This window comes from Cydia amplana, chromosome Z (genome assembly GCF_948474715.1).
Source record: "Cydia amplana chromosome Z, ilCydAmpl1.1, whole genome shotgun sequence".
NCBI classification, from domain to species: Eukaryota; Metazoa; Arthropoda; class Insecta; order Lepidoptera; family Tortricidae; genus Cydia; species Cydia amplana.
The window spans coordinates 14,868,870-14,891,773 of NC_086096.1; the positions used below are offsets into that span (position 1 = coordinate 14,868,870).

General features: G+C 37.3%; 1 protein-coding gene across 1 annotated transcript in view; it reads right to left on the reverse strand.

Annotated features, from left to right (window-relative positions):
• Positions 1 to 22,904, reverse strand: part of LOC134660768 (cationic amino acid transporter 2) — a 40,544-nt gene that overhangs the window by 14,559 nt on the left and 3,081 nt on the right. The window contains exons 2-6 of the mRNA XM_063516556.1: positions 12,920 to 12,983; positions 6,707 to 6,851; positions 4,333 to 4,486; positions 3,512 to 3,639; positions 444 to 546 (exon numbers count right to left, since the gene is read on the reverse strand). Coding sequence (XP_063372626.1) covers positions 444 to 546; positions 3,512 to 3,639; positions 4,333 to 4,486; positions 6,707 to 6,851; positions 12,920 to 12,927 — 538 coding nt within the window. The 5' untranslated portion in view covers positions 12,928 to 12,983. The remainder of the gene's footprint in view (positions 1 to 443; positions 547 to 3,511; positions 3,640 to 4,332; positions 4,487 to 6,706; positions 6,852 to 12,919; positions 12,984 to 22,904) is intronic.

Here is a 22,904-nt window from a genome sequence, read left to right on the forward strand (position 1 = left end):
TGCATTCATGCATTATGTATAAAATGCTCATTCGCGTATGAAATCATATTAAATTAGAACTAAAAGTATCTTTCTGCATAATGCAGCGACGGCAGGTCTATTGTTACTAAATGTATGGTGAAGTTTTCGTCTAATAAATATTTCACTCTGCTATTTAAGTCCAAGCAAAAAGTTATTTGGTCCTTGATATGCTGGCGAGCTAAAAATTGCGTCAACAGTCTGGATTGTGCTAAGGGAATGGATGCGTCGTGGCTTATGAATTATACAACATGACTGCATATATTTAATTAAAAACTTGATACGTGGCGTTCTGTTCTCCATCGTAAGGCTATTCATTATTAGATAAATATTATTTTGTTTGGTAAGCCCTCTTCGACAACATATTAATAAAATAATATACATATGTAAGAACTTTTTTGAAATTTTTGATGAAGTCAACTTACCAAAAACTGTTCCGAATATCGCTGCCAGGTGTTTGGTGATGGCCCCGTCGCACAACGAGTCGAAGCAGGCGCTCAGCGCGCGTGCACACGCACTCGTTCCGATCTGTATCGCCAAAGCTTATTTGATGTACTTAATACATATATTTTACTACTGTACCTACTTAATATATTTCGTGATTTTTTTTCATCGAGCCAAAGTCAGGTTTCGAATCGATGAAGATTCTAAAAAAAGGCCTCAAGATTGCTAATTAAATTTTTGGCAACCGTTTTGTGATCTAAAAAAGCGCTACGATAAGTAAAACAGTAAAGCTTAGCGTAGGTAGCTAGTTTTATTGGTTTGTTTTAATTCATCTTAGATTAGGTACCTACTTTTAAGAAATTTACTTACAAAACTGTACTTTGCATTATTGTATTTCGCATAATAGTTTAATGGTGGAGCTACTGCGCCCTTACAATGCAGTTCGAAGGACCAAAAATGTTAAACTTTGTCGTACCTAACTGAGATTTGAATTTGAAGGATGAGGGTCTGGGTAAAACGTATTGGTTTTCATATATTCCACGACTCTTCTCTTTCCTCTACCTACTCTATAAAATAAATGTAACAAACGTTATCGTATCATGTTGTGTGTAGTAGCATTTACTAAGAATGACGATTGCGGACAGTCCAGATTTAAAAAAGAATACAACATGGATATAATATTTACAGTACATATGGGGCTACTTTTCCGCACTAGTGCGTAAAATAGCACTTTTCGTGCGTATGTCGAAACTTTAAAGTGCCATATGTACTGTAAAACGTTGTTCGATACACGTGCGAATAGGTAATTCGCAACTCGTGTCGATTTAAACCACTCCCTTCGGTCGTGTTTTAATTTATCGCCACTCGTTTCGAATTTCCTCTTTTTCGCACTTGTATCGAAAATAACTATTACCTACTCGGACTAATTAAGTACCTAATTATATATTCTGTTACCGTAAAATGGGGTGAGTAGGCTTCGCGGGGACAGTTGGGTTATGAATGGGGAGAGAAGGTTTGAAAGGGGGGTGAGATGGTTTTTTAAGGCTACTGCCACAAAAACAATGCATTCCAATTTGAATTGGAGCTATAGTAATACTCATAAAAAAAAATCGATCCAACAATCTTCCAAAATCACCTTTGTATGAAAACCCAACTCACCCCAAATACGAGGGACTACGGGGTGAGGTGGGTTTTCCTGTTTATCGTCAAAGTTATGAAATGGAACTACCCAAAATAAAATAAAAACGAAAATACAAACTTCCGGAACACTTATTATATAATAATAATAATAAAATGTTATCGAGGTTTGAATGTCAGTTTTGCACCTACTCACCCCATTTTACGGTACTAATTTCAATGCGAGCTCTTGCATCAATATGATTGCGGTTATCACACAGCCTACGCGTCAGTATGATAATCGCTTTTACATAATCAATATTGTATACCTAGGTATTTCCAACCGTTCAATTTCTCAAACGAGCAGATCCACAACTCAAATTGAATATAGGTACGTGACAGTTTTCGCTGATTAATAAGCAATGCGCCTAGCTCCCGATTTTCGCTATAATAGGGTTCATCCTATTCGTTCTATTTCAGTATTTTTTTTCTGGTCTGCGTTTCCATTTATACCATTAGCTAAACCTTTTATGCAGTGGAATTGTTTTTTAAATGGTTTATTTTTATTAGTGTTTATTCTTGATATGTTCGTAAATTATACATTCGACGTCAAAGATAATGTGTGCTGGTCAGCAGAATATTGTCAGCGCGTGACCCAGACAGGAGATAAATGTTGTGTATCGCCGTAGATTGGAAATGTAGAATTACGATTTCACGCTTGTATAAGCAGTAGTTTAAGTTAACCATTCGACGGTACCTTTTATCCACCCAGCCACGGGCACTATGGCCATAGTCGGCTTTCCATAGTAAATCGGCCCATGCGCTAAACAGACTCCGGTTTTTTTTTATGGCTACCTCTTCTAGATAAGAATACTTATTTATGCTAAGTATCAACATCCTAATTGTGACAGTTTTTGTCATATCTTATGATTGTTTAATTTTATTGAAGTGAAAACTTCTTTAGCGGCGCTGGGCACTTTTTGAGGTGGGGAAATAATTATAAACTCGACACAGCGTAAGGTGATCACGTGACCGTAAGGGGCGTAAGGCGATCACGTGACCGTAAGCCCCGTAAGGTGGCCACTCATAATTTTAAATGGAATTTAAATCAATAAAGAAAAACTCAATGTTATTTGACATTTATGTTGCGGACTCCTTTGCAAGACTCTTTACCTATGTTCAAATAATTTGACGATGTCATGTCAGTATGTAAATAAACATGTCAAAGTGTGATATTATTTGAGAATGATAATAATATATAATAAATAAATAGAATACCTCCGCTAAACGTATACTGTATCGTGTTACCGGGCGTCGGTAACATAGTGAGGTGAGTTTTCACTTCTATCGGCACTCCCCGAGTGCAACCGTTGTTGCTTTTTGTTTAAATCTATTTGTTTCGGGTTTTTTTCACACATATTAGTTCCAAATTTTGAAATAATGTTCTTTATGATTATTGGCGTCACTACAAAAAAGAACAATACTGGTTATCATTAAAAAAAGAAAATGAAGATAAAATAAAAATAAATCAATATTTTTTTAGCGATTGTGAAGTAGTTACATCTCTATATTTTTTTCAGATCGTAGGTCATATACTGGTCTACTATTTGCCAGAACATCAAAATTTTCTGGTTTTTTGATAGGAATATCAAAAACCAGCAATATGCGTGAGCGAGTGGCTACTTTTTAAGGCTCGTCTGAACGAAGTGATATTATAATTATATACCTTCAATGTCATTTATAAATTTCTCCTAATTTCGAAAACAAATAATTAGACAAACATAAACGGCCATTTTATCAACTTTAGGTTTAACCCTTGAAGGCGCCACCCAGTTCAGATCTCCTTGACGCACAACAGTTCTAATAAATTGGGTTAGGAAAAAAATGCCAGAAGGGGGTCAAAACCTTTTGAGTTGTGTATGTATAGAGTTACCAGGTATTCGAGCACCATGTTCCAGCCGATGACGAAGGCGATGAACTCGCCGACGGTGACGTAGGAGTATGTGTACGCGGAGCCGGTGGTGTTCGGCACGCGCACGCCGAACTCCGCGTAACATGCACCTGCGTAAACAACCACTTGTATCTATACGATTGTATATATAAGCACAGGGCGGACACGCCATACATCAAAAATGATTTGCGTTTATATGTGTGCGCGGCACGTCTGTACACGCGTCATTGAGTTTCTGACGGAATCCTGACATGCTCTCAGTAGAGCGACTTACGCACACATTCAAATCGTGGCCTGTCGCGGGCGAGGTAATCCGAATCGGGGCGGGGCGGTGCGTGTCCGTTCTGTATGATAATACTATTACTTATTCTGTGGTATAAGCCTGTGTTTGTATGTGTAAGACCCTCAGTGATGAGGAAACCGATGCAGGAGGAGGAGGACCTCATACCTTATACCTATAAGCCTGATCGTAGCGTTGGACAGTTTTAACTATCGCTTAAAGAGAACTACTTCGTTCTTTCGTTCGCCTATTTCCCTCTGTATTGCTCGAATAAACAAGAACGACAGAGAGACAGGTAACGAAATTTCGATGTCGGATGTTTGGGATACCGCCCTCTGATCAGTTCGTCCATTTGTGGTCTGGTCTTATTGTGATCTGGCCAATAAATAGGTAGGTACATTATGTACGTTTCACACGTCAACACGTCGACGTGTGTACTGACATTTTACTCCACCATGTCATGAAGATATCTAGATATATGTGATACATTATTAGGCAGCGGCCGTATAGTCTCAAGCTGTACCTGAGAAGATGCTGGCCAGCGCGGCGATGATGAAGCTAAAGACGACGCCGGGCCCCGCGAACTTGCGAGCCACCAGCCCCGACACCAGGAACATGCCGGTGCCCACGCATGAGCCCACGCCCAGCGACACCAGGTCCATCGTCGTCAGGCATCGCTGCGCACGAACACGGCTAACGTCATTATTTGAACACTTTCAGAAAGCACCACGTGATCACCGATCAGCCGTCATAGAAAATGACATGTCGGAAGCGGTGCTCAATTTGGGTATTTACAGTTCACTTTTCGTAAGGCGGTTATCACACTGATGTGGTTTGCGGACATACGTTTAACCGCCTTACAAGGTCATTTTGATGGCGTAATTTCTCGGGAGACTGAATTGTTGGGAGAATATCAACGCCATACTAAAAGTTGGTGATAATCCGGTCTAAACTATCTATTTCTTTCAAATTTAAAAATTTAAAACTAAAGAACTGTGAAATTTCAGATTTAACCTAGACACTCGATAAGTCTACCTTCTAAAGTACTTATACATTAATCTTTTGACGTTGTAATATTAACGTTCGTGCATTCCGATAAGGTTTACATGGCGCTTTGTAGCCGTAGTAGTAGCGTCCAAAGGGTTAAAATTACAATTAAAACGCGTCACACTGAAGAAAGATGAGCATCCATCTTCTCGCTGAACCTTAGACATTCATCACACACCATCGCCCATCTACTTGCAAACACATCACACTCTGGAGCTGATACGTGTAGTCCATTCAAGCAGTGTAAAAAATCACAAACCAAAGGGAACTTCCTGCAGGCACCGCGAGTAAACAGCGCGGACTCTAATTTTGTGAGCATAGGGACGAACAGACGCACGACTTTTTAACTCCACACAGTCAGTGCTACCACGCAAGGTTGCAGTGAGAAGTGCAGAACTTCGTATTACCTTCAGAGAGTTAAATCCCAAGTTTCCTAGCAACATTTTGGTAGGATCTTTATAAATATGGGTAATATAATACCCGTACATTTTTTGTTACTATTAGGTAAAAAGCGAAAGAACACTTCTTCAAAATTAAGACGTACATTTACTTGGTAGGGGTTCTAAACCACAGAGCCGCCTCAAGCTTAGAATTTACTGAAGCAGAAGCTGAAATTTTGTGGGTCTGAGGTCAGTAAAATAGGTACCTGGCTGTTTGCCAAAGCCAACAAGTGCTCATGGAAACTGAGACGAGAGTGAGGGATACATCTAGATCGCGGATGGAACTAACACGGGCACGCACTACAGATTCTGAACCCAATATATGTGTTTAGATGATTTCGTATCCTGCTAAAACTTTTAAGTGTAGGTACCTACATTTTGCAATGTGGAAGGCGAAGCCCCCTTGAAAAGATTCGCAGTCTAAGATTTCGTACACACCGTAAATTAGCTTTCGGCCACTGGCATTAAGTAAACATCTAGCATATCCAAGATTTATTTATTTAAGCGTATGGCATAGGCAAAAATAACTAAAAGGACTTCTTTTTCTTTTTGGAAGTCAAAATCCAACGCGTGTCTACCAGTATTCCTTCCAAATGATCAAAAACCGAGTCTACTAAGGTTAGAAGATTCGTTTTCACAGGTCGTATTCTTCTATAATGTCTAAGTAGGTACCTATCTCCCTTTTCATAAACGCTCTACAATCCACAAATAGTTAATTTATGTTGTACCCCTTTCAAAAATAAGTTAAAATGACAGTTTAAGATAAATGATTAAATGCTAATTATTAAGGCTTGTTGCGCGTTTATGAATAATCTTTTCGGCCATTTCCCGTAACGCAGTCGACTGTAGGTAATCAAATGTACCAAGCAACAGTAAGTACCTGAATGTACGTACTGTACATGTACACAACGTGAGAGAGTAAAAAATAAAATTACTTAATCTCTGAACCTGGCGACCTGCCAAACTTGAGGTTATGTTGGGAATCACTTATGGAAAAAGTTCGAAAACTTTTCTTCTGAATACTCTGCATGCAGAGCCGGTCTCTGGGTATATGTAAAATATTATACTCAGCCTTGAAATTTGTTATGCTGTTCTTTAGATTTCCTTTTTCTCACTTTTATTCTTCATGTTTTTGTTACCTAATATTTCCCTACTTAATGTTGTGATTACTTGTTTATTTTGTTGTTATATTCACCTAATTCTAGTTTTAGTTCTTCCAGGCTTCACTATTTAACTGATGATACATATTAATTTGATGATTATCGTTTATCACCTCGGCAATGCCCCCAGCGGACGCAGCATGGTTCCATTTTTATCGCCTGTCACTATGCCCGATACTTACGCACTTACATACTTATTGTTTGAACGTGACATGCATGGTGGCAAGCCGAAGGACAGGAATTAACTTACCGAAAGCTTCTGCTTGCCGGGAACAGCGATGTCCTGCGTGGTCTCGGAGTCACGCGGGTCCCTGGTGCGGATGAGCTTGGTGAAGATGTTGTGGCCGTCGCGCCTCATGCTCCCCCAATCCACCTCGCGTAGGAACTTCATGGCGCTGTCGAGAATACATACACTTTACTAGGTGACCCTTCATTGAGTTTACAGGGATACACATGCGTTTAACGATTAGCGTCTGTAAGCGATTAATATCTGGGAGACCGAGCTTTGCTCGGAAAACACATAAAAACTCAAAAATGTGCGGTTTCCCAGAGATAAGACCCAGCTAGATCGATTTTTCGCACCCGAAAACCTCCATATAGCAAATTTAATCGAAATCGTTAAAGCCGTTTCCGAGATCCCCGAAATATATAAATAAATAAATAAACAAGATTTTCTCGTTTAAAGGTATAAGATATGTCAGCGGCCGATCGTAAGATCAGGCAGATCGTAATGTTCCTGTGTAATGTTTTGACGGTAGTTACACCGATAGATAGGTATGGTAGGAAATTAATTAATTAAGCAGTCAATATATTTCTTAATGCATTTCTAAATTCTTTCTGATAACGCACATACATTGTTCTTCATTTGGTTATTAAATAACTACTTAAATATCAGGTATTGATTTGTCAATGCCATGTTATGGTCTGCAAAGTTTTTACTTTAGTCGTAGTAGTAGAGTCCCGGAATAAATGTGGGAAAAATTAACTACTAGCTTTTTCTACATAAAAAGAGTTCTACTGTCCTTATAGAAATATAGATTATACTTAACTCACCATCTCTCCTAAACCCGGCTGAATGTACCGGTATTTAACCAATTACATTACATTCTTATTTTACAAGACAAGATATGTTAGTACTTCGTCCATAACGCACTACTCAAACTTATGTACATAGAGCAATTATGCGTAGGTAATCAACTGGCAACTCACTATCAGAAAGCCAGACAGGTATTTAAAAGGCTATTAGAGCTTTCACGGGAGAATTAATCCCGTTAGAGAGTCTGCAATTCAAAGTGTTCTAAAACTAGCTTTGTGATGCTAACATAAATCAGGCAAGGACTGCACCAGCTTGTTGAATGGCCAACGGTCGCTTGCTGGAGGCGTATACATACACTAGAAATATGATACCAATATTGGCGCGTGGCATTCGCTCTATAGTATAATAACATCAGTTTCTGAATAGGTCTCCCGGCTGCCGGCCGCTTGTGGCAACGTCCTATCAGCACCTACGTTTATGTGTTTATATAAAAAGAGACTCTGGTTTGAATCGGTCTCATCGCCATCGACCTCTCAAATTGGCAGTGTAACATCACCGTTAACGTTTAAAAACAAAAATAAAACCACGAATCCTAGAAATAAAGATGACGACTCGTATACTACCCATACACCTAAAGACATCGGCTCCCCACAAATGATAAAATCAAATGATTGGGAAACCGTAGATAGAAAAAGTCGCCGAAAAAACACTTCAAACTTACTAATAAAAGGCTCTGCGACCAACACCAACCTGACCGGTGTCGACTTACTAAAGTTCGTGCACGGTTGTTTTTTCAGCGTACAATCTACGCCACAGAGTGTTATAGAACTGAAACCAAAAATATCGTATTTCAATCTTATCAACTTGCATCTGCCTATTGTAGACTGACACGGTGGGTCAGCCATTTACATTAAAAATAATATTTTATTTACCGAACGTAATGATATATGTAAGTTATCTGTTGAACACATTTTAGAAGCCTCATGTATAGAATTACCCAAAAGCAACACTATAATCGTCTGTATTTATCATTCAAATCTCAGTAATTTTCTGCTATTCGTTAACGCGTTCGAACGTTTACTTTAAAAATTAACTAACGAAAATAAGAAAATTGTACTAGTTGGAGATTACAATGTTGACTACTTACAGGAATCCTCCCAAAGGCGTATTTTGGATGACTTGGTCAGATCGTACAGCTTCACACAAATTGTCACTTTCCCAACTCGTCAAGTAGGTCCATCGATCACTTGTTTAGATCATGTTTATATTAATAGTATTTTAAACACGCACGGCGGTATCACTGCACTTTCAATAAACTGTAATCTGTCGGACCACTTCGCACAAAAAATATCATTCGCATTACAATTAAGTAAACCCTCACATTCTTATACACGGACATTTTCACAAAAAAAAATTGATAATTTTAAACACATCATGAATTCAATCGATTGGCCTTCCTTATACGTTAAAACGAATTATAATCCTATAATACATCTGACATCTATAATTAACATCTTAAATAATGCAAGTGACATTTGTTTCCCGTTGAAAGTAACACCACATAATAAGATTGACGTGTCCATGCGATTACCTACAAATAAACATCTGGTTATGTTAACACTTTCCTTATCATTAAAATTGGAAGAATCTTTAACTATTGCCGAACGAGCCTATTACTGTAAGGCCCTACATCAAAACAACAACCGTCATAAGGCAATGTGGCAAATAGTCAACAATTACACTGGCCGGAAACCTGCAACTAACCAGTGCAGCCTATCTAGCCTAAAGGATAACAGTGGACTGCATTATGATTCGCAAAACCGGTTGGCGAACGATGTCATTTTTCTGGCCGCCGCCGTAACAACACAAGCACCTACTGCGGATGCTATCTTATCCAAACAGTCGTTATGTCATTCGACTGCCCCTAGGAACTACATAAAATCATCTCGCAGGATATTGCCTGTAAAAATACATGCGATATATATAACATCTCTACTAAACTTCTCCAAGTGGCCCTACCTAAGATATTATCTCAGCTTGTAGCAATTTTCAATTATCTACTTAAGTTTGGATTATATCCGTCTATCCTCAAAAATGTCAAAGTTGTACCCATTTACAAGGGGAAAGGACCTAAAGATATACTTACTAGTTACAGACCTATAAGCATCATTCCCGCGATTGCCAAGGTTTTTGAAAACGGTTTATCAAAGCGCATATCTACGTTCTTAGAAAACTTCTCCATATTAAGTGATAAGCAATATGCGTACCTACAGGAAGTACCTACAGGTGCTGGCGCAAAAAATCGAGCACTCTGGTATACGGGGTCCAGCTCTTAAATTAATGTTAGACTTCTTATCTAATCGCAAACAAGCCGTAGTTCTAAGCAATGGCCAGGTTAAGTCCAATTTTGGTGGCGTCGACATCGGCGTGCCCCAAGGATCCTCCCTCGCGAATCTGTGTATCCTTATTCAGGTTAATGACCTTCCCAAAGCCGTCGACGGCGACATGTACATTTTTGCAGATGATGCATGCAACATCATCACAGCTAACACAGTGCAGCAGCTGGAAGACTCCCTAAGGTCCGACATCAATAACCTGCTCAGCTGGTTTCGCATCAATGGTTTATTATTAAATCTAGCAAAAACTCAAATTCTCCACATTAACCTCGGTGGACGACCTCCTGCTCCGCTTAACATTGTTATTAATGACACTGCACTACCGCAAGTACAAAACTCCAAATTTCTCGGCATCACACTGGACTCCAGTCTAAAATGGGATGCACACATTGATAACTTATGTGGTAAACTATCAGGCGCATGTTTCGCTTTGAGTAGGTTGGCTCGCGTACTACCTCCGAAAGAGCTCCGGTCAAGTTACTATGCACTTTTTCACTCGGTCATGTGTTATGGTACTTATGGTTTACAATTATGGGCAATGGCAGCTGAATGGCAACGTGCCTTTATCCTACAAAAGTGAGCTGTACGGATTATCTCGTTTGTTCCACCTCGTACCCCAGCACATGATTTATTCAAGATGAACAATATTCTTACACTGCCTTCTCAGTTCATTTATGATGTAGCAAAACATGTTAATGAAAATCTAGACACATTCCCGTGCAAAAAGACCACTCGCACAAGACAGGGATCGAAAAATCAACTCCGCACTGAACCTATTAGATTGACCAAGTCATCTAAAATTATGTCACATGTAGGACCTAAAGTATACAACAAGCTCCCAGCGGTGATAAAGAATGCGGGTAGTACACAAATATTTTAAAAAAAATTAAGAAAATTGCTATTGGACTACTCTTTTTACGATGTAAAGATTTTTTTGACCTACCGAATAATTTGTAAATGTAATTTATTAATAATAATGTAATGTATCTAATTTCATTGAATAACTGACATTGTAATTGTACCTATCTTGATATGCTGATTACTTAATTAATTTGAATATTATATAACAACGGAACCTAATACCTAAATAAATTGACATGTAATATTTAAAATATTATAAATAAATGACTATGACTATAAGATAAATTGCAATATAAGAAAAATTTTAGTAAAACACGAGACTTAGATTTGGCATTAAATTAAAATTAGTGGAGATAGGGTAGTTTAGCCGGTTGTCGGCCAGTTATGCAAAAATTCGTATTAAACTGGATTTTATGAACAATATATTCGACAAATCTTGGTCATTTTATGATTTTCAGACTAAAAATATAATACACTTGCCATATTTGTATCAAAATCCATTGTTAATTGGAAAGTTTTATTTATATAATTAAAAATATGAAAAAGTAGCAATTTAGCTGGTTTTCGGCCACTTTTTTTGGTTCTCGGCCGCTTGTTTAGTTAGTTGTCGGCCACGGTTATTAATGTTTTTAAATGACTCTTATTACACAATCAATAGGATTTATTTTTGAACAAAACGACAAATACTATTCAAATAGTATGTTACAATGTATCACAAGTAATAAGGAACGTTAATGGGAACTTTTGTGTTGGTACCTACTGAATTATCTCGTAAATAGTTTCCAAAACATACTCAAAATATTCAAATAAGACATTTTGTAGCCTAATTATTAGCGGCGTGCGACTTTTAATACGGAGGTTTTTGAGGTTCGATAACGCCCATGTAACACCCCTGGAGTTGCAGACGCCCAACGTCCATAGCCAATGAGTTTTTTGGAACTTATGTACGAAATATTATTTAATATTTACAAGTCTCCTTTCTGTTAAGGAACATTTTATAAATAAATCGAACTAATTCTAAAATAAGCAATACTTTGAATCTGGAGCCAAATAAAAATGATTTTTTGTCAAGGCCGAAAACTAAACAAATTTTACTTGTTTTTCGGCCGTCATAAGTTAGCTAGGCCGAAAACGAACTTTTTATAATACTGTTATCGGCCGCCAAATACAAAAGATTTTAAAGCATATTTTAACCAAGTATTTGTTAATTAGCATGCGGCCGACAACTAACTACATGAATTGCTTTGATAAAAATAAGTATTTTTTGAAATATTTATTGTTTTAGCTTTAATTTAATAGGGAAGATAATCAATTAAAAATGACGTGCCCCAAGCCCGTTCTCGGCCGGGCGGCCGAAAACTAAATGTTGTTGTGAAATTGCATTTAGTTACCCGACCATCAAATTTAATTGAATTATATCATATATTTTGTACATTTAAATCAAAATAACATCAATTCAACTTATCCACAATGCACATTAACATCAATAATGGTCTCAAACCCACGAAAACAATATTTTTACTTACCTCGAAAAAATCTTCAACCACAAAAATTGACCAACATCCACACTGTCTACATAAATTGCTTTGGTGCACTGACGAGCCAGTCAAAACGTCATCAAGCAGACAAAGTTAGAATATGTCAATGTCAACTGAATTTATCCGATTACCCTCATTTTTTCATTAAATACGGTAATGTTGTCATGTTATTACAGTTTTACTACGTAGTGGCCGAGAACCGGAGGTGGCCGGTAAACCGGCTAAACTACCCTACTGGAGATGATAATTTTGACACCGATCTAAGTTCTTCAGTAACCCCCATTATTCAACAAACAACAAACAATCAAACATAAATTTAATCTGCAAAGGCTGGCGTGGGGGCAAGACGAGCACTTTACACACGAATTCTTTAACAGACCAAATATAAGGGTCGTAGCACCGAATTGGTATGAATGAATTTGTCTTAATTCATACCGTTTGGCGTCGATACCTTTGGCCCGGGTACCTGAGTGCACACATCGTATTCCAAATCAAATATAAGTAACAATCTTACTGGAGGTACTTATTGTTCTCAAAGTTGAATACATTTTTCGGAGGTTTTAATTAATAGATTTAATACATGTCCTTGCCATTAAAGTAGTAAGTGATATAAATAAGTTATATTGAAGTACCTCTGCATTGTGCCGGCGAGGGAAGGCTGTGGTCCCCTGCGACCTACATCGACGTTGCCACCACCTGTCAAAAACAGAAGCATTAGCTGTATCAAAACTAATTACTAAGTACCTACTACTTACTCTTTTACTAATGTTAAAGAGCAAAAGAATACACAAACTATAATATTTACTACCCGAGCCCAATATTTTTTATAATATGTATGCTAGTTTTAAGGTAGGTATTTATGTATGGGCCACTAGTTGCCTGATTCATTCATTCTATATTTTATTTTTCGTATATATAGCCTGACCAGTAATATATGATAATTGTCAAGAGGGCGCTGTTATTCTCATGTATAGGGTGACAATTCAATGTAGTATGAAAAAATTAGTTCCAGTGAAATTCCGCAACATGGCGCACCCTCAATAGACCCTGGTTCACCTGTACAAATTCTGTTATGGACCTTAAGGCACACACACAATCCGGCAAAAGCTATATATTTTTATGGGCACGTGGCACGTCTATTACACATTTGGGAAAACGTATAATATTATTATCCCTGTGTGTACTTGTGTAGCTGAAGCTACGAGTAAGCCCGTAGCGCTTTACATGCTAGCTACGAGCCCTTTGGCACGAGTTTTAAGAAATCTATTTGAAGCCCGGATACGTATTCTGATTATAATCATAGGTTATGAATTTGATTGGGATTTGTTATTACATATTAATATAATATGATCTGTCAGCATCAAAGTGACGTTTCTGTTTGCAGAAATGCTATAAAAATCTGTTATACAATCAGAATACGCCTGCCGGCTAGTTTTGGTTATAATAATTATTAGCAGCTAAAAGTTGTAGAGCATTAGACTTTTCGTTCGTCCCAACACATTGGATAGTCAAATCTTATACAAACCTCAATCGAAAATCAGAAGTGGCTCAAATTTAATTTAATCAAGCTTCAATAAAATTGTCATTTCTATCAATAAAACCTTTTAAAATATAATCACTGTATAGAGAGTTTTGGTGCTTGCTGAAATGTGTAAGATTGTCTTCAAATATAAACCCCTGTACACAGTATACCTAAACTAGAGATGCCCCGAATAGTGGTTTTGGCCGAACACCGAATATTCGGCATGACATGCGAACATTTTGAGTCACAATTATTATGAAAACTGATCGCCAACAAAGATCAACGAGATGACGTTAGCTAAGATATATTTTTGTTGGACAGAATTAATGAATAGAGTCAAACAAATCAGACTCATGATAAAAATAAAATGTTTTTTAACCAACAAATGCCCAAAAAATGGTATCGTATTTAATAACTTTCTAAGATCACATTCTAAATATACCTACATAGTTTTTGGTTATTTTTATTGTGCAATTTTTCTTTTTAAGTAAGTGGAACAGGTATTCGGTATTCGGCCGAATACCCAATATTCGGCAAAGTGGTCGAATAGGCCGAATACCGAATAGTTGCCGAATATTCGTGGCATCTCTAGTATAAACCCCTGCACTTCTTATCAGCTGGGTAACTTTCAGTAGGATAACCACAAAAGAAAATCTAGGAAGTATTGACACTATTTCCAAGAACTACTTGAATGAACACAACATTGGAAACAAAACAAATTATTCTTTAATACTAATTTATTATTAATTATTTTTTACTTTTTCTTTAATATATGACATCTATATCAGTTTATACTTGAATGAATTTACATGAATTTTGCATCGATATACCGTCAGAAATGCCGAGAACTTACAGCCTGGCACAGACAGAACTCAAAGCCGTTGGCAATTAGCGCTAAGTAGGTACTAGCTTAGTTTATACTTGAAGAAATTATTACGAGTATGTAACTGTTCTGCGTACAAACGTCACAAACAAAACAATTCCAGGAAGAAGATATAAATTATGTGTATATAAGAAGGTATGTATGTGTAGGTATATAAGATATAGTTGTGGTTATAATTATGGAAATATTATTCTGCCGAACGCTAGTGGAATGTTTTGAAAAGTGCATCTTCACATAAAGTGAAGGTGAGAGGAGGAGGGTTAGTTCTGTTATGCAACAGATGAGGCAGGTCCGGGCGTAGCGCGGCGCGTCGCTCGACGGCACCCGCACCGGAGACAATCGCTATCGACCCAACTTACCGCCCCTTCTACACAGTTACCTGACATTAATTACTTAAAACTTACTGCCTTATTTATTTACGTTGATTATTAAATGTTACTGTTTAGTCTATTTACAAGAATACCAAACGTTAAAAAGTACACGTAGTTTTAATGGTCAGTTTAACGAACACGACAGTTTGAAACATAGAGATGTTTTTTTGGTTTTTAGATTTTTTTTTATGTTAGAGCACTGTACTAGTGATCCAAAGGTCGTGGATTCAATCCCACCCAAGACAGTGAATTGTTCCACTTTTAACTTATTTCTAAGGTCAAAAGATTTCCTTTGGCAGGATTTCCTTTGGACCCAAGGATGGATTTTTAATAAGTGAAGCCACCAAGATTGTTGATGTAATTTTTTCTTGATATCTGTACGACTATCATTTAAGCTACTAGACCACATTTGGTTTGGTTTGGTTGGTGTAAGAACAATACATATTTTTTATCCCAATAATCATCCGTTAAGGGTGTTAATAAGAGGGTGGAAGTTTGTATGGGGAATCAATAACCGCTGACGCTGAACTGGTTTAGATAAAACGTATAGACGTATTTTTGAAGAACATAGGATAGTTTTCATCCGAAAAATTATCCCTTAAAAGTGAAAAGGGAGGTGTAAGTTTCTATGGGGAACCAATAAACGCTGAACCGATTTAGATGAAATCTTCGTCGACATATATGTATTTTATTTTATTGAAAATGGTACCAAACTAGACTTAGGACCAAAACTTATAACAATTATTAACTTCAGACGTCGCCGACGCTGAAAAAACCTGCATGAAAAACCCACGGGTGGATCCACTTCTTAAATACATCTTAGCAATTAGGAACACAAAGATTAATTCTGCCAAAGGAAATCTTTTGTTCAGATAACGCCGTATTTGACTTTTTTATATTGTGTGCAAGCAAAACGATTACGATACCTACTTATTGGAATTTTCAATCAATAGAAAATAAGAATAGAATATAAGTGGCTTCACAAGGGCTCGTATCCGTTTCGTTATGTAAATTGGGTCGGTAACGTTACTTCGTCAACAAATAAGTTTAGCGGTCGGAAACGAGTATAGGTACCGTCAAACGCCTATTCCGCAAATGGGCCAGAAATAACAATAAAAATTCTCCCTCCTGCATCCCAATGCCATTCATTGCATTGTTTTCGAACATTTGCAGGAAGCTCTTTAGCCATCTATATGAAAGAGGAAGTAGTTTTTTAGTAAAAATTTTTTTTTTTCAGTTTTAGCTTAAGCTCGTGCAAAAGAAGAAAAGTAAGGAATTATTCTATCATTTAAAATTACCTTAGTTTTTTTTTAGAAAAATGGGGCTTTCTCTCTTTATTCGTGCCCGCAGAATCTAAACAAACTTGTTGCAACTTTAAATTAAAACTCCCTGTCTTAGAATATTTAACACTATGCACAATTGGGGTTTGATCGAGGGCATGGCATGAGTGGTGGGGATAACTGACAGAACGGGATAGTCTTATGTATCTCTCAGTAGGAATAGCAGAGAAAGCGCTATTATTGTTTGTCTTTGTCACAGTCTCATATTTTTTTATTCCCCACCGTAGTTTATGGTGGGATACAAACAATGCGTAAACGTCAAATTGGTGTGAAACATATGAACAGTGCAAAGATTATCAGGAAAAATATTGAAATCAGTGTTTCGTGTGCATATAGTAGTACTTAACAATTCAACAAATATGGTGAAATGCTCAGTTTTGCGCTGTACAAGTGACTGCCGGCAAAAACAGGACAACGTAACATTTCACAGGTAAATACAGTATTTTATACTTCGGTCACATTATCATGCTTAGTAACAGCATCCTATAATCTATATCAATTAAAATCTGAGTAGAAAAAGCATTTACAGTAAATAATAACTCGGGTAAAAAAATTAACCTATAAATATTTCCTGATAAATTAACCGACCAAATTACGTACGCATATTGACAGTAAGACCGTCACCCTTTTAATAACGTGTATTCAATTTAGTCGCATTGCTATTATTCGAGGGATACCAGCCCGTGATGCATACAATTACCCCAGAATTCGGGTATTTTGTATTTTAATAACATTTTTATAAATAATTTTGGACATATACGAACAATAAAATTGAACTGTGTTTAAATTAGAATGTAAATTATATTTATTTAAGCATTACGGATTCTTTCTAACGTTATAGGGGGTTTTGCCACGACTCAGAGAATCTAATTGATATGCTGCAGGCACTAATTCTTAATTTTGCAATAAGAGTGACAGATTACAAAATGAATATTTCGTTTATTACCTCCAGATTTCCACAAGATGCAGGCACGCGTGCTAAATGGATTTTAGCAACCGGAAGGAGAAACTGGGCACCGACGCAAAACTGCCGAATATGCTCAAAGCATATTACGAAAACCTACCTTTTCTATTTCTTCCTGTGGCACACAGTATGCTAAAAATTCTTTCTTTAGGCGTACTTGTAATATGTATAATGAATCGCTTAATGATATAGACATTTTTGTTCATAGTTTGTCCGTTTTCAAGAATAAAGTTCGGCATATTTTGTTTACTAGTAATTGAAAAATTGTTTCAAGTAAATATTTTGAATTGTTTTCTTACTTTATTTGCGTGTTGTACTCACAACTATACCTACGGGTAATTTATAATTAAGTAACCTATTTACTTTTCATTGTAATAGTCAACTTAGTAACGTATGAAACTTTAGGCCTATTTTTAGTCATTTTTGTAAGACTTATTTGTAAAAGGCTGTTTGTTTTCTAAATAAATAAAAAAAAAATTGGCCCATTGATATTTTATTTATCGCTGCGTCTTACGTAGGCGAACAACTCGCGAATGTGATTAAAATTACCCCAATATTTGATAATATTGGGGTAATTTTTAACTATATGGTATCCCCGGGTTTGTGACGTCATCTATGTCTATCCCTTACGGGGGCACGCGGTAGGCCACATCTATAGAAATACTACCATCTTTTTAGGGTTCCTAAGCCAAATGGCAAAAAACGGAACCCTTATGGATTCGTCATGTCTGTCTGTCTGTCCGTATGTCACAGCCACTTTTTTCCGAAACTATAAGAACTATACTGTTGAAACTTGGTAAGTAGATGTATTCTGTGAACCGCATTAAGATTTTCACACAAAAATATAAAAAAAACAATAAATTTTGGGGGTTCCCTATACTTAGAACTGAAACTCAAAAAAATTTTTTTCATCAAACCCATACGTGTGGGGTATCTATGGATAGGTCTTTAAAAATGATATTGAGGTTTCTAATATCATTTTATTCTGAACTGACTAGTTTGCGCGAGAGACACTTCCAAAGTGGTAAAATGTGTGCCCCCCCTGTAACTGTAACTTCTAAAATAAGAGAATGATAAAACTAAAAACATATATGATGTAAGTACATTACCATGCAAACATCCACCGAAAATTGGTTTGAACGAGATCTAGTAAGTAGTTTTTTTTAATACGTCATGAATCCCCTAAATACGGAACCCTTCATGGGCGAGTCCGACTCGCACTTGGCCGCTTTTTAGGGTTCCGTACCTCAAAAGGAAAAAACGGAACCCTAATAGGGTCACTCGTCTGTCTGTCTGTCCGTCTGTCACAGCCTATTTTCTCCGAAACTACTCCGACCAATTAAGTTGAAATTTGGTACACATATGTAAGTTTGTGACCCAAAGATGGACGTGTAACGTAAATAAATGAATTTTAAGTATGGAGGCCAGTTTTGGGGGGTAAATGAGAAAATTAAAAATTAAAGTTTTTCTAACTATATCGTGTTATATATCAAATGAAAGAGCTCATTGTAAGAATCTCAAATGTATTTTTTTTATAATTTTAGGATAAATAGTTTAGCGGTTATTAAAGAAAATACGCAAAAACTGACCATTCCCCCCCTTATCTCCGAAACTACTGGGTCTAAAATTTTGAAAAAAATACACAAAATAGTTCTTTACCTATAGATGACAGGAAAACCTATTAGAAATGTGCAGTCAAGCGTCAGTCGTACTTAATTACTTAGTCTTTGACCCTACCCCTACGGTTTTTCTTTTAATGTTTTCTCCGAAACTACTGCACCAATTAAGGTGAAAATTGGTACACATATGCAAGTTTGTGACTCAAAGACGGCCATGTAACGCAAACAAATGAATTTTAAACATGGGAGCCACTTTTGGGGGGTAAATGGGAAACTTAAAAAATAAACTTTTTCAAACTACATCTTGTTACATATCAAATGAAAGAGCTCATTGTGAGTAACTCAAATTTTTTTTAATAATTTTAGGATAAATAGTTTAGCGGTTATTAAAGAAAATACGCAAAAAATGACCATTCCCCCCTTATCTCCGAAACTACTAGGTCTAAAATTTTGAAAAAAATACACAAAATAGTTCTTTACCTATAGATGACAGGAAAACCTATTAGAAATGTGCAGTCAAGCGTGAGTCGTACCTAATAACTTAGTCTTTGACCCTACCCCTACGGTTTTTCTTTTAATGTTTTCTCGAAACTACTGGACCAATTAAGGTGAAAATTGGTACACATATGCAAGTTTGTGACTCAAAGACGGCCATGTAACGCAAACAAATGAATTTTAAACATGGGAGCCAATTTTGGGGGGTAAATGGGAAACTTAAAAAATAAACTTTTTCAAACTATGTCTTGTTACATATCAAATGAAAGAGCTCATTGTGAGTAACTCAATTTTTTTTTCGGATATTTTAGGATAAATAGTTTAGCAGTTATTCAAGAAAATAGGCAATAAATGACCATTCCCCCCTTATCTCCGAAACTACTGGGTCTAAAATTTTGAAAAATATACACAAAATAGTTCTTTACCTATAAATGACAGGAAAACCTATTAGAAATGTGCAGTCAAGCGTGAGTCGAACTTAATTACTTAGTCTTTGACCCTACCCTACGGGTTTTTTTAAAATGTTTTCTACGAAACTACTGGACCAATTAAGGTGAAAATTGGTACACATATGCAAGTTTGTGACTCAAAGACGGACATGTAACGCAAACAAATGAATTTTAAACATGGGAGCCACTTTTGGGGGGTAAATGGCCTCATCATTGGCCTTAGCGTCTAATGCAGACGATTTATGGCGTAAAACCGGAGAAATATCCTATTACACCGCCTGGGACGAAATTAAGGAAACGCAGGGATGCCCAGCACCTGCATTACCCTCTCAGCTTCACTGTCTTATCCCACAGGAAAGGCGGGCCAATACGTGTGGAGACAGGTCAGCTGCAGGAATCTGCCGCTTATTTCAGGTTGGACTCTACTCGCGCCTTACGGAAACTCCATTCCGGGTTTTATTTGGAGTATCCTTCTCCTAGATGGATCGCAAACCAATGCTAAGAGGACGACCATCTCCCCTGTAACGAAATACCTTCTTACTTCGTTTGTGGACTTAGTCGCCTCGTACGATACCCTTATCCTATGTGAGGGTTGGCGCTATTCTAAAGCCGGTCACCACACGGCTAAACGGGTAAATGGGAAACTTAAAAAAATAAAGTTTTTCAAACTATATCTTGTTACATATCAAATGAAAGAGCTCATTGTGAGTAACTCAATTTTTTTTTTGGTAATTTTAGGATAAATAGGACAAAAAAATACGACGAAGCGTTTCGAGAAAAGGTAGGTAGTGCCCTTGCGCTTCGCTTTGCTTGTCTTGGCGGGGGCACTGCCGTGCCCCCAGATACGAGTATGTAGTGTATGGTATGAAGATGAACCTAACGTAGGGTTGCCATACGTCCCGGTACGCCGGGACATGTCCCGGTTTGAAGCATGGTGTCCCGGCGTCCCGGCCGATAAGAAAATTGTCCCGGTTTAAAAATCATAGTTATTTAGTAGGGGCTGGACTTGGTAAATAATAATATACTTACCTACATTTCTACGTTTCATAAGGCCAAATTAAAACAAAAAATGTTTTATGGTACCTACTTTTAGCTAATGTCCAATATCAGTTTCTCAGACACACAATCATTAGATGGTTATGTAAATTATGTTATTTTATAGCTTTTAAAGTTTGTAATGTAGAGCTCGAATTTCAGGCTCCCGAGGGCCTAAAACCTCATCAATGGCACTTCGGCCGTCCGAGTAACTCTTGTACATATGACACATATTATTGTTGAGGACATTTGACGATTGGTTCGTGTTAGAGCGCTGCTTTCTTGCAGCTCGACCTTCGGCGTCGCTTAATTTTTAACAAATATAAACATTTGTTTCAGAAGCTTGGCATTTGCCTCGCATGAAAGCTCACCGCGCTGTTTATAAATACGCTTCGGGCTTAAAAGTAATGTGGAGATTTCTGAACTCGACCTTCAGCCTCACTTTTTACCTAAATTTTTGGTTTGTCTTCCAAATCTCCTCTTCTTCAGCTTAGCCTTTGACCTCGCTGCGCCAAGCTCGGCCTGCGGTCTCGCTTTTTAATACAATGGACATTGGTTGGCGTTTATGCTCCAGCTGAGCTTATCCTGAAGCACGGCTTCGACCTCGCATGAAAGCTCGCCAAAGTAGGGAACTTCGGATTTTTAGGCCCAGCCCGGCCTTTTTAACACGCTTTCACAATTTTTTCACAAAAAATTTCGCGCTCGCTGCGCTCGCGTTTTTTGCTTGTTGACCCTGAATCTACATGGTAGCTTGACTGGTCAATGAATAGTCATTTAGACACATGGAAAATTTAGCTCCGAAACTACTGTGCTAAAATATTGAAAAAAAAAAAAACACAAAATAGTTCTTTACCTATCGATGACAGGAAAACCTATTAGAAATGTGCAAGCGTGAGTCGGACTTAATTACTTAGTTTTTGATGCTACCCCTACGGGTTTTTTATAGACATTTCACTCACGTTTCACATGAAAAAATACATTGTTAAAAATTGTGTAATGTACAGAACCCTTGGAGCGCGAGTCCGACTCGCACTTGGCCGGTTTTTTTTAATTCAATCCTTATGGATGTTTGAAAGGTTGTTTTATTTTTGTGTAACTTCATGGGGTCGACTCATCTTTGATTTTTTAAACTGTTGGTATTATCCCATTTTTTTTTTACATCGTAGGTATTTCTGTTCTCGCTAGATTCTCAGGTGATCAAGTAGGTACCGTCACGCCGCCACTAGCATATAAGGGTGTAGAGCGTAGAACTTCAGAGGCAGAGTTTTAGGTAAAAACAAGAAGGAAAGGAAACTACATCTGTATTTGTACGTACAACTTTTTTACCGTGGTGCAATAGGTATTGCACCACGGTAAAATAACTGTGTACTTTTCACTTACCTAAGTGATATTGATAATGACATGTGAATGATATTATTTATGATTATGATGATAATAAAGACCCAATTGAAACTAGATTTTTATAACAGGAACTTCTACAGGCTTAAGAGCGGTTTCGCACTACGTCCGATCCGAATCCGTGAAAATATGGTCCGAAGTAGCCGTAGAATTATTTTTATGGTAATTTACGCACTCCGTCATCCGATTTCGGAAAGAAATCAGATGGATCTAGTGAGTACATTACCATAGAAATAGTTCTACGGCTATTTCGGACCATATTTTCACGGATTCGGATCGGACGTAGTGCGAAACCGCTCTAACTCTGTCGTGGGCGGCTTATTCTAAATAATAATACTACCGTAGTGTTGCCATGCATAGTTGAAAGTAACTAAGTTTGGGGAAAAGTCTGGTACAAGTTTATTATTTTTACTTGTAATACAATCCAGTAACACAAAGCCACATACAAAGACACACATTCAATCTCCTCGTAGACAACCACAATAAGTACTTTAAGATGACGGGAATAAACATTGGATTGACTTAATAATTATGATTATAT